General features: G+C 36.0%; 1 protein-coding gene across 1 annotated transcript; it reads left to right on the top strand.

Annotated features, from left to right (window-relative positions):
• The first annotated feature begins 7094 nt into the window (after positions 1-7094).
• Positions 7095-11378, top strand: LOC108782883 (uncharacterized protein K02A2.6-like). Its single transcript, XM_018551275.1, has one exon. The coding sequence runs from the start codon at positions 7095-7097 to the stop codon at positions 11376-11378; it is 4284 nt and encodes a 1427-aa protein (XP_018406777.1).
• Positions 11379-14201: the final 2823 nt, after the last annotated feature.

Below are 14201 nucleotides of genomic sequence, written 5' to 3'. Positions count from 1 at the left end.
TCATCACAATTCCAAAGAAAGGTGATCTCCGTGGATGTAAGAACTGGCGAGGAATAACCCTACTGAACACGATTACGAAGATCTAGCGTCAATCATCTGCGAGAAAATGACAGCGCACGTCAACGAAAAATTGAGAAAAGAACAAGCAGGATTCCGCCCGGGACACAGCTGCATAGATCATATAAGCAGCCTTCGAATTATAGTGGAGCAAGCAGCAGAATTCAACTCACCACTGTATCTGACTTTCGTGGACTTCGAAAGAGCATTTGACACCGTGACTTGGCCGGCTATATGGAAAACACTAGAAAAATTTGAAAAACCAGCCCAAATAACAAGATTAATAAAAGAATTATATGATAACGCGGAATACGGTGTTCTCTTCAAAACTGAGCCCCTCCTTCCAAATCAAAAGAGATGTACGCCAAGGCTGCATTCTATCACCGATGCTATTCTTAATGGTACTGGATACGGTGATGGAAAAATGCAATCAAGAAATGACAGGCGGAATACAGTGGCTGCTGACTCGCTGACTTGACGATCTCGACTATGCGGACGACATCGTGTTACTATCTCATACACACAAAGATGCACAGGGAAGAATTTCAGCACTTCAAAGATACGCTGCAGAAGTTGGACTAAAGATCAATACCAACAAAACAAAAATAATGCGTATTGGAACAAACATAAGCACACCTATTTCCATTGAAGGACGCACAATCGAAAAAATCAACGACTTTGTATACCTTGTTTGCGTAATTGCCAAAGACGGAGGAACCAACATCGATGTTAGCAAAAGAATAAACAAGGCCCGACAAGCCTTCTTCAGACTTAATAAAATATGGAGAAGCTCAAAGATGTCTAACATACATAAGCTTCGTTTATTCAATGCTTGCATCAAATCTGTGCTGCTATACGGGTGCGAGACCTGGAAAAACACAGATGGACTGATAAACAAACTTCAGGTCTTCGTGAACAAATGTCTGCGACGAATTCTGAGACTGTTCTGGCCAAACTTGCCAACTAATGAAGAACTACTGCGCGCCTCCAAGCAAGAAAAAATAGGCACTGAAATCCGCCGCAGAAAATGGAAATGGATCGGCCATACTCTAAGAAAAGATCCGCATAACATAGCTCGCATGGCTATGGAATACAATCCGCAAGGAAAGCGCAAAAGAGGGAGACCTGCCATGTCTTGGAGGAGAACAATAGATAATGAAATTAAATCTATTGGAAAATGCTGGGCAGAAATAAAAACGATTGCCCAAAATAGAGTAAGATGGAGGAGACTCGTAGACGTCGTATGCTCCACATAAAGGAGATAAAAGGAGTGATGATAATGATTAGATATGGATCCTTCCTACAAAAAGAGGTTGATATCCGAAATGGTTTATATTAAAAAACAGACACATGGCATAAATAAACAAAACGATACGGAGTCATTGCCCGATGTGTACACAAATTTGATACAGTCCTTCTCTGCCTCTTAGACTGTTTTCAGTTGGTTTTTGCCTCTTATAAGGAATTTATTTCTTCATTCCGTTTCTCGACATTAACATAAGAAGTCGATAAAGCTGTAAATTTTATTATATCTGAATTGTTATAACATTTTATCATTGACGACATTACATTTTTCACGTCATGGATTTTTACATTATTGACATTAGTTATTACACAATTTTTAATAAGGTAACTATCTTTTAACACTTGTTTAACATGCTATTTAAGATTCTTATGACAAATTATATAAATTTTATTAGATTGAATTCACTGTATTGGATTAACTTTTACAAGATGGACTACAATTTCAATATGCGAACAATATCCTGACATTATAATTAGCGACACAGAAATTTTATAATTTATTTATGTTTGTTACACTGAAGATGACCTGATCGGAGTCGAAACGTCTGTATTAACGTTTAAATTTTATATTATACTTAATTTGAAAAATTTTTCTTGCGTTTTGTATTTGGCTCATTGCCCTTATTATTACTCATATTGTTTTATACTTATTGGGCCTTATTTTATATTATTTATTGTTATAGTTTACTTTTGACAAATTAGCAAAATAATCTAGGTATGTGTTTGATATCATTAATTTCTCTACTTCTTTCCTTTTGTGATTATAATTAATTATTTTTTTATTAATATTTTCATAATCTTTAATGAACTGTTTATTAATTTTCTTCTCTTGTGTTGAAAAAAACTTATCTAAAATATTACAAGGAATTCCACGAGAAGCTATACGAGTAAAATGGATACATTTATTTTTTGAAAAATTTAATGATTTATATGTGTCATTTAATTCTATTTTTAAAATTCGTTTAGTGTAATTACCAAGAACATGTCTTAATTTATTTTTTGATGAGAGTTCTAGTTTTAATCTATTTGAGTATTTCAATATAAAATATAAATATGGAGGTACTATATTCTTATTTATGCAAGATCTTAGAAATTTTTTGCGAATGATGTTTTTATAAGTAAGTTTATAAAATTTAATCCAATCTTTTAATATTTTCATATAATAACCAAAAATCTGAAAAATAAAATTAAAAAATAAAGTTTGTTGATAATGCATTTTTTCAGCTTTGCGTAAAATAATTAAAATTTAAAAAACTTTAAATATTAATATTAATTTAGACTACAATATTATAACCAATAAGCTGAAGAACTTCATTGGCCAAGGGTTGTGCTTATTCTTGAACATCTTAATCTCAATTGAAACATGAATATACCGGGTGGTCCACTTAAATCCTACATCTTGAGTATTTCGTTTATTTTTGACAATACGAAAAAATGTTTCAAATAAAAATGGAACGGTGTCGAGGGGGACACGTTTCAGTCACATTGTTTTTTTTCTAAGTGGAGGCGCTAAAAAGATATGAAGGTCACCTCCACTTTTTTAAATGGAATTATGTAATTTTTTTTAGATAACGTGATTCCTCTAATTATTTTGCATATAAAAGTATTAAGGTAGAGATACCAAAAAACCAATAGTTTTCGAGATATTTTATTACACTTTATTCTGATACATATTGACACAAAATGTTAAATAACTCGTAAACTGTTGACTTTTTGATATCGTACCTTAATACTTTTGTGAATAGAATAATAAGATAAATCAAATGGTATAAAGAAAACACATAGTTGCTTTAAAAAAAAAATGTATGCAAAATGGATAATTTTTTAAATATGCAACTATGTGTTTTCTTTACACCATTTGATTTATCTCATTATTCTGTTCACAAAAGTATTAAGGTACGATAATCAAAAAGTCAACAGTTTTCGAGTTATTTAACATTTTGTGTCAAAATGTATCAAAATAAAGTGTAAAATATCCCGAAAATTATTGGTTTTTTGGTATCTCTACCTTAATACTTTTATATGCAAAATGGTTAGAGGAATCACGTTATCTAAAAAAATTACATAATTCCATTTAAAAAAGTGGAGGTGACCTTCATATCTTTTTAGCGCCTCCACTTAGAAAAAAAACAATATGACTAAAACGTGTCCCCCTCGACACCGTTCCATTTTTATTTGAAACATTTTTTCGTATTGTCAAAAATAAACGAAATATTCAAGATGTATTAGTATTTAAGTGGACCACCCGGTATAATATCATCGCTGAAGATGGCAAGAAACTATTGCCGAAACGTCCGGAATTGTTCTTAATCGTTCGAAATCAAATTAATATTGTATATTGTTAAATTATAACCAACACATTGACTCTATTTGCCTGTATACCAATGTATATTATATGAATACATAGGTTTTATATATTGACTACAAATAATTTCTCAGTATGTTGTTCCGAAATTTTGTTCGCGAGAATGAGAGAGTCCTTTAATAACAAATCGCTGCGAGTGACTTTTTTTTTCGTTAAAAATGCATTTATAAATATATTCAAAATAAAAAATTGATAACGTTCGTGTACGTAAATTCAGATAATTAAATAGAGATAATAAAGTTATATTATTTATGTTTCAATGTCATTTTTTTCGATGGATATAAAGCACGCATGTGGTAAAAACATATATCAACGTATAATGTAAATTTTATATCAAAGTATCCATTAACGTTGGGGTCACATGATGATAACATTAATATCAACCAATAGAGCGATGCACGTTCTAATATGACAAAGTAATTCCAAAATGCTAGACGTGGAAAATTATAAAACTCATTCGTCGAAATTAACCACAATATATGCAAAAGTATAAAAAAATATGAACGTATATACACTCTATTTTTTCATGTAACGTTAAGATAACTTATGAAATATTATGTTGTACAAACTATTGCTCTATGTAGGTACAATAAAGAAACAAATTATTATTTTTATTTTTTGTCGAGTTTTCATCAATTGCGATCGTTTCTTTTGTTAATTTACCAGTAAAACAATATTTATCTATTACTATATCTTTTGTTTTCCTCTAGAAATTACGTTTAATATTAAAAACGGATAAATTAATTATTTCCCTTTTAATTAAGAGAGAGTTATACATTTCTTATAATTGAAATAGCCACGCGGTACAGAAGATTTTTTCTACACTTTGAATTTAAACAAGGATGGCAGCAATTCACTATAATCGATGAAGAGTTAAAAGATCGAAGGTAAATTGTTACGTTCATGTACTAGCTGACGTTGACATTATAAATGAATCCAAATGATTAATTACGTGAACATGTATCGAATAAGAGATCAAATTGTATAATAACAATACAAGGCTATGTAATAAACTGTAGTATATATATAGTAAATAATTAACTTGGAAAGAAAAAGGGGCACTAGGAGTTAGGCGCAGATAACTTTACGCAAACGCTGATATTTATCAAGTAAACTTATTTAATACAAAAATTATTCTTACATGTTTTGGCTCATTTTTGAGCCTTCTTCAGAGACAATGAAAAGTTACTTAAATAAAATATAATTTAAAATTGGCAAAAGGATTAAAAGATGTTTAAACACCGCAAGCTCCCCCACAACCGAAAAATAAAATCAGATGACAATTTTATTTTAAAGAACACAATAATATGCACGATAAAAGCAGAAAAGAAAAATTAATAAATAGAATGCTGAAATTCAGGGAAATAATTTCCCAAAATTTCTTAGAAAACTGATAATTTCGAAATTGGATTTATCATAATTACAATTATTTTACCGGGAGCGGGGAGGCTCATCATGTTCACAATGATACTGTATCGCAAACACTCTCAAAACCAGTTTTCAGAGTAATTTAGGCCAGTTAGTCTCACAATCAGACACAATGAGTCACAACCAATTGTTGGACGGTATTAAATGCCTTTGTTAAGTTGTAGAGAACTGGCTCTCGACAATGTCACAAATCGCCAGGCTCGTTCTTGTGTGGAATTGTCAAGATCTCTCGACAAAGTCTAATTACAAGGAAATGGGCGTTGCGATGAATTTGCATAAATTGTCACGAACACGATTAATCGTTCGTTTCCCGAGCGCCATGGCAAGTAACGTCGTGATAACAGTCACGCGCGTTTAAATCCGGAAATCCCTCGGATAATTTAATGCGTTGACATTGTCACTCTGGGAAAATTCAACGAGGTTTTGCGCCGCTTTTCGTATGATCGTGAAATTGCCATTGGTATCGGCCACCGATACATTAAGAGCAAAAGAATTTTGATACACGAAACGATTGAATTTGTGTCTTAATGTAATTACATTAAGTACATAGCGCGGGATTTTCTAAAGACTGGAAAAGACGTAAAAAAAATTAACGAAACGAATGTATTGGGCCAAAAAACAAGCTTTTAAGCTTGTAAAGCAATTTATCAAGCGACGCGGTAGCGTCGCGACGCCAAGTGCATAAAATAAAAATATAACCGTTTGACATGATGACATGATACTTGATGTGTGTATATGTTCATGCGATGTCAAATTCACGACGCTATCACTAGCTTTATCTCGAGTTTTCACATCTTGAAACTTTAGATTAAAATTACTCAGAATTTAAAAGCAGAATCAAAAATCTAAAAACACTTTTATTATATAACGTCATCGGTATCTTTCGATTGCGACCAGTCCGAATAAAATTGGTGCAGCCGATACCGAGATCTAGAGACCGAGTCCCGAAAAGGGTACGTTTCAGTTATGTTCAGACGTACGTGTGACACATACATATATTTTTCAATCGTACGTGTGACACATACATGTAAAGCGTTTTGTCCATTAGGCTGCTGTTCACAATGTCTACATTCGAAAAACAGTCACATGTGTAATAACATACATATGTGTATAACACATGTATGTACATATGTAATAATAATAACACATGTATGTTAAATAATAATAAATAAATTTTTTAGCATGTATACATTCATCTCGCTATAAATCGTTGTGTAAGGGAAAAAATCAATCATGAAATGTTGTTTTGACGTTGCAAAATAAAGAAGTTTTACAAAGCTCTTTCATTGTTGCTTCTTCGTTCTAATCCCATTTATTTTGAGAATTGCATGAGCTGTGCAAGAGGACCGAATAAATAATCATCTTTACGCGTTAATTATTGTTGTGGATCGAAGATCGAAAGCAAAAGTAATTTCTAAAAGACTAAGCGAATTTTTCAGCGAGTGTATAGTCAATACTTGTAACGTATGAGAGCTGATATTTTGATACACGAAACATTGAGAAATGGAACAAATTCATGCGATTTACTACTGTTATGTATGAATATGTTTTTCTGTAAACCGTAATCGTAATATTTCGTTTAGCTATAGTTACTTATTTCGTACGAACGCACTTATGTAAAACGCGCTTTATATCTCGACCAATCACGAGCAAGCTTCCGTCGAACACACTCTCTATCGTTCGTAGTCCGTACTTCTGTACCTTCCGTTCCCGCTACTTCTTGTAACGATCGCACACAACAACCGTGCCTGAATAAAGTGCTCATTAACATTATCATATTTTGCATTGTCTCACCGAACCTCACACGCTTAACCCACACACATACACAAAAGTGGTGTCAGAAGTGTTGAAAGAAAGCAACATTCACAACGCGAAAAAGCACGTGCAGTACAAAACTGAAGTTAAGTTTCGAACGGACGAAGTCGTACATCGTATAAGGATGGATATTCCGCAAGAGCTTTTACAGGCGATGACGAGCATGCTTACTAGTGCATTGCAAGCATCCGCAGCTAACATAACCGCAGGTAATTCAACGAATTCGACGGAAACACCATCGTTGATTCGTACAAAGATACCGACATTCTCAATGACTGAATACCGAACTTCGGAAGGAACAACGGTACAAGATTATTTTAAACGTTTCGATTGGGCTCTTCAATTAAGTAAGATTACAAATGATCTATACGCTAATTACGCACGTGTACACATGGGCGCAGAACTAAATAACGCTCTAAAATTTCTAATCTGCCCGCGTCAACCAGAAGATTTAACATACGATGAAATACGCTTGACACTTATTAATCATTTTGATCGTACAAAAAACAAATACGCAGAAAGCATTAAGTTCCGTCGCATAGTACAGCAAAAAGGTGAGACAATTGCTAATTTCTCATTACGTTTGAAACAGGGTGCTGCCTATTGTGAGTACGGCGATTTTTTAGACAGGTTGCTGATCGAACAACTCCTACACGGTCTCGAATCGCGAGAGATGTGCGATGAAATTATTTCAAAAAAGCCAAACACATTTGCTGAGGCATACGAGATCGCTCAAACGCTCGAGGCTACACGTTACACAGCCGAAGAGGTTAAAACCACAGGATCTTTAGTATCTCCAGAACAAACCAACAAATTAGGTTATGATTCACTGAAAAAGAAACAAGGAAAGAAGACAATGCGTTCAAGATCACAATCGCGCAATCGAAGGCAACAACAAAATTCTCAGGAGACAGAACGCAAAGGAAAGCGTTTCAACAATAATTTCTCGGCATGTAAAGGATGTGGAAATCGGCATCAGCGCAGTCAATGTCCATTTCGCGAAGCAATTTGTCACAATTGTGAAAAGAAAGGCCACATCGCAAAAGTATGTCAATCGGAGAAAAAACAACGATCCATCGAACAGGTAACAGCGACAACACAGTCAACAGCGCAACCAGCTGAACGAGTTGATATAGTATATCAATTAAGTAAAGTCCACGAAATTAACGCAATTAATCCGCTACGTAAGCAAATTCTTAACGTTCTAATTGACGGTTGCAATACACAAATGGAATTGGATACTGGAGCACCTTGCAGTATTATTAGTAAGGAAAAATTACAAGCCATCAAACCAGGATCCATATTGCAAAATACTAATAGGCGATTTGTAAGCTACACAGGTCACCATATTAAATGCATTGGCTCAACTCCTGTTAACGTAACAGTGGGGACAACTACGAAGAAAATGGATCTTTACGTTGTCGATGGTCATTTTGATACTCTTTTTGGACGCGAATGGATTACACAATTCGCTAGAGATATTAATTTCGTCGAGCTATTTACAAACGAGATCCATACGTTGACTACTACCGTACCTTGCCTTTCTACGAAGCAGAAAGAACAAATGGATCATTTATTATCTAATTACCAAGATGTATTTAGCGACATTGCTGGTACACTGAAAGGACCGCCAGCCACAGTGCATCTGAAACCAGAAACATCACCGATATTCGTTCGAGCACGAGAAGTGCCGCTAGCATTACGCGACGCTTATGCGAAAGAAATTGAAGCTAAAATCGCATCAGGTTTTTATGAGAAGGTGCAACATTCGGAATGGGCATCGCCCACACACGTCGTTGTCAAGAAGAATGGGAAGCTGCGTATCACTGGAAATTACAAACCCACCTTGAATCCTCGCATGATTATAGATGAACATCCAATACCAAGGATTGAGCATTTGTTCAGTCAAATGAAGAATGCGAAACTCTTTTGTCATCTGGACATTACCGACGCATACACACATCTACCGGTCGACGAAAAATTTAAAGAAGTTCTAACACTGAATACACCGACCCATGGGTTAATCCGTCCTAAACGAGCAGTTTACGGTGCAGCGAATATTCCCGCGATTTGGCAGCGTAGAATGGAAACAGTCCTCCAAGGTATTCCAAATGTATTTAATTTTTATGACGATGTTTTAATCTTTGCAGATAATTTCGAGAACTTGATGTTAACCTTGGAAACCGCTCTAGAGCGAATGAGATCACACGGTCTTCGACTTAATCGAACTAAATGTACATTTGCCTCATCATCCGTAGAATTCTTAGGTCATAAAATAGACGGTGCAGGCGTGCACAAATCCGATAAACACGTCGAGGCGGTACGGGACGCGCCATTACCTCGTACTCCAGAAGAATTACAACTCTTTTTAGGTAAAGCGACTTATTATAATTCATTTATTCCGGATCTTGCGACTAGAAGTCGTCCACTTCGAGATATGCTTCTCACTACTCCATTTAAATGGACATCAGCAGGCGAAACAGCGTATAAGGATATTAAGAAGGCTCTAATTTCTCCACAAGTTCTAATGTGTTACGATCCTTCACTTCCGTTAGTCCTAGCAACGGACGCTAGCAAAATAGGGTTAGGCGCAGTTCTCTCACACAAATTGAGTAACGGACAAGAACGTCCGATAGCATACGCGAGTCGTACACTTAGTCACACTGAACAACGTTATCCGCAGATAGACAAGGAAGCGTTAGCCATCATCTGGGCCGTACAAAAATTCTTTTACTACTTATACGCGCGACACTTCACTTTGTTCGTAGATAACAAACCGTTAACTCAGATCTTACATCCAGAAAAATCTCTCCCTATTCTTTGTATTAGTCGTATGGCCAATTACGCCGATTATCTTTCACACTTTAATTATACAGTAATATTTAAGCCGTCTAAATTGAATAGTAATGCAGATTATTGTTCTCGCTTGCCGCTATCAACCACGAACAACACAGTCTACAGACTTGAAATTGAAAAAGAGGAAGAAGCAATAGACGATGAATTCGATGAATTTGTTTTATGCCAAATTAGACAACTTCCAGTTCGTGCAGAACATATAGCTGAGGAGACACGCAAGGATCCACATTTGGGCAAGATCGTCAAAATCTTAGAAACTGGCCGAGACCTCCCACGAGCAGGCTACAAAGCCCCTGAAGCCAAGTATTCATTAACTGCTGATTGTTTGCTATTCGAACATCGGGTGGTAATACCAGCCTCGCTACAACCAGCAATATTAAACGACCTGCATACGGCACATGTAGGAATCGTTAAAATGAAGGGCATCGCTCGATCATTTGTATATTGGCCAGGGATTGATGCAGACATCGAGCGGGTTGCAAAATCTTGCGCGGAATGCGCCAAGCACGCTCATGCTCCTCCGAAATCCAGGAACCACCATTGGGAGTATCCTAAGGGGCCATGGGAACGCGTACATATTGATTACGCCGGACCCGTAGCAGGCGTGATGCTGCTTATCATCACAGACGCATATAGCAAATGGCTCGAGGTGAAAGTCACCAACTCTACGACTACTGCAGCGACAATCGCAATCCTAGACGAATTATTTTCAACTTATGGAGTTCCAGTTACCATAGTTTCAGACAACGGTCGCCAGTTTGTTTCCGCTGAGTTCGAAACGTTCTTACAAGTCAGCGGCGTCAAATATCATAAGCTTACAGCGCCGTATCATCCTTCGACAAACGGCCAAGCAGAACGATACGTACAAACCATCAAGAATGCTTTAAATACGATGTCTACTACTCAAGGGACCATACAACAGAACATAAACCGATTTCTGCAACAATACCGTAAGGCTCCACACGCGACAACAGGACAGCCTCCTGCTAAACTCTTCTTAGGTCGCAATATACGAACTCGGTTAGACTTGGTCCGACCTGATAGTATGTACACCAAAATGAAGGAGAAACAACTACAGCTTGATCCTTCATCTAGATCATTTAAACCGGGACAAACAATTTATTTCCTCTCGGGTAATCCTCGGATGGATAAATGGATTCCAGGCATAATCGTTACCAGGCTAGGAGATCTTCATTATGAAATAGAATACGCCAGTAAACGATTTAAGCGACATGTAGACCAGATTCGCGCATTCATCAGTAAGGAATCAGAATGTTCAACTGATCGCAATCTAACACAAACTGAAGAAACGCAACCTAGCGTACCCCGACGAGTTCATTTCTATGGAGATAAACCACAAGTCATCCCGAATGAAGCAGTGGGTTCTACGACTCCAAATCCACAGTCAAAGATGGTGAAGTTACCATCGACGCCAGCCCACTCAACAATCAGATCGCAAGAGTCGTCACCAGAACTATTTTTTACACCACCGGTTATACCACGTAGGTCGACTCGATCTCGTCATCCTCCTAATAGATATGTTCCAAGTTAATTCTGTTTTCTTTTGTAAGGAGGGAAGAATGTTATGTATGAATATGTTTTTCTGTAAACCGTAATCGTAATATTTCGTTTAGCTATAGTTACTTATTTCGTACGAACGCACTTATGTAAAACGCGCTTTATATCTCGACCAATCACGAGCAAGCTTCCGTCGAACACACTCTCTATCGTTCGTAGTCCGTACTTCTGTACCTTCCGTTCCCGCTACTTCTTGTAACGATCGCACACAACAACCGTGCCTGAATAAGGTGCTCATTAACATTATCATATTTTGCATTGTCTCACCGAACCTCACACGCTTAACCCACACACATACACAAAAACTACGTAAACATATAATGCTAAAACCCATTAACCGCTGAATGCACTGGAATTTTACCTCGAGTTCAGCGTTTATTTCTCGTATGGAACATATAAGGAAAAAAATCGAGAATACATGAATTTTATAGTTTCAAGGTCGCTCTTTCGAATGGCGATGAGAAAATTTTCAAAAAATTGCAATTTCCAATATTTTTTTTGCAAAAATATGTAAAAAATCATGATTTTCAGACTCATTTTTTTTCGTTTCTCATAAAATTTTTTGTCAAAACGCATTTGTATCGACATTTGTATCGCATTTGTATTATTCAAATAAGTCATAAACGTGCACCCGATGTGTCCACTAAAGGAATCCATCATACTTGATTTTTTTTTATTGTCTTATTAACAAAATGGCGGTCGATACGACGACATATTTATGCGTTTTTCAAAATTGCCCATCATCTAACATGAAAGTAATTCTATTTGAACAAAACTAATTAATCAGGGGTTTTTGGGGTCGCTGATTACGAATCTGATGTTAGTTTTATTAAATTCGAAATGACGGATCCAATATGGCGGACCCAAAATATTAAATATTCATCGATTTTTGTGGTTTTCAGTATCTTTATGGTTTTTCAGTCGCTGATTCCGAATTCATGATCAGATTTTTGAAATTAAAGATGGCGGACCCAATATGGCGGGCGAAAAGTATTAAATATTCATCGATTTTTGTGATTTTCAATATCCGCATGTTTTTTGGGTCGCTGATAACGAATTTGTGGTCAGATTTTCAAAATTCAAAATGGCGTCTTCAAAATAGCGGGCACCATCTCTAAAATTTCAAATTTGGGGGTCGAGATGATCAGATCTCAGTAACGGCATAAAAATGCTTTCATTTTTTTTCTATATGCCCCACGAGCGGAGATATCGCGACGCAAAGTCCAGATCTGTGAATTTTCACGTTTATAAAATTAAGATACGTCATCGTCGCCGACCAAAGAAATGTACGTCTCGTTTTTTCGATAATAGAGGGCCTTTGACTTTATGTATTATCTCACTCTATCTATCATCTCACTCTATCTATCTATATCTAACCAGCAGACTAGTGTTGCATGCTGTATCACATATGATGCGCGCGCAATTTAACCCTTATAATTAAAAATATTTTTCAATATACATATAATATAAAATATTTATTTCGATATTATATAAATATAAAAATTGAAATATTGAAATATAGAGATATGTACGTCGTCGAGAAAGTATAAGTGTCTACGTGTTTGATTTCGAGGAAGTGAGAGTCTAGGTGTTCGCCTTCGAGGAAGTGAGTGTCTAGGTGTTCGCCTTTGACGAAGCGGGTGTCTACGTGTTCGTCTTCGAGGAAGTGAGTGTCTAGGTGTTCGCCGTCGAGTAAATGAATGTTTAGGTGTTCGCCGTCGAGGAAGTGAGTGTCTACGTGTTTGCCTTCGAAGAAGTGAGTGTCTAGGTGTCCGTCGTCGAGGAAATGGGTGTCTAGGTGTTTGTTTGTTTGTAAGAAACGTCGTCGTCGTCGTCGTCGTCGTCATTGTTGCCAGCTACAAAGTGAGGAAATACATTTTGGAATTTCTGGCGCAAGAGATAAATGTGGTCGCGAGAAAGGTATCTATAAATCACATCGATAGCATAGACGAACACGTGAGGTTAGAATAAATATCGACCGCTGCGAACGATCGTTAAAGTCAGATAAAGAGCCTCGGCAATACAAAGGATTAAGGTTAGGGAATCTATCACATCGATGGCACAGAATCGACGAACACGTAAGTGCAGAGGTTAGATATTTTCTGCTTTATTACACAAATCTTCTGCTGTAAATCCACTGTAAGAATACAAATTATTTTCTATATAATTATTTTCTTTTTACAGTATTTGTTTAGGTTACTTATTTACCGAGACACTACCGTATCTCCAGATCTGTCATTTATTTGTTTGGTAGATACCTTACTTAATTTGTATTCTCTATTCCTTATATAATTATAAGAATTGATTGTTTGTGATAGGAAAAGTCTGAATAGAAAAAAGGTATGGTTTTAAAATATGTTTGCCTTTTTTTTTCAGGACTTTCTCTTCAATAAACCTGAAGATAAAATACAGCGCAAAGAATCAATTCTCTTATAATAATAAAGATAAAACTTATTTGATATAGTTACTCAAAACATAAAATTACTTGAATTTAGTATTGAAATTTTTAAAACTTTAAATAATTATCTAATAATGAAATATATTAACATGGAAAGTAACTGATATATTATTGAAGGTGCCAGTTCAAAGTAAACATCCTTGTAGAAAAGTACTACTGAGCACTAGGAGTATTTTGAGGCACTACTGTACTACAGCACTACTCAGCACTACTGTACTACTACACCAGCGCAGTAGTGCTGTAGTAGTACAGTAGTGCTGTAGTAGTACAGTAGTGCTGAGTAGTGCTGTAGTACAGTAGTGCTGAGTAGTGCTGTAGTACAGTAGTGCCTCAAAATAC

The sequence above is a fragment of the Cyphomyrmex costatus genome, unplaced genomic scaffold, assembly GCF_001594065.2.
Source record: "Cyphomyrmex costatus isolate MS0001 unplaced genomic scaffold, Ccosl1.0 scaffold1363, whole genome shotgun sequence".
Lineage (NCBI taxonomy): Eukaryota > Metazoa > Arthropoda > Insecta > Hymenoptera > Formicidae > Cyphomyrmex > Cyphomyrmex costatus.
The sequence above is the reverse complement of the archived record's forward strand: the minus strand, read 5'-3'. Positions and strand labels throughout refer to the sequence as shown.

What these genes read in the sequence shown, in the direction of transcription:
- LOC108782883 (XM_018551275.1), top strand. Translation starts at nt 7,095, where the DNA reads ATGGATATTCCGCAAGAGCTTTTACAGGCGATGACGAGCATGCTTACT.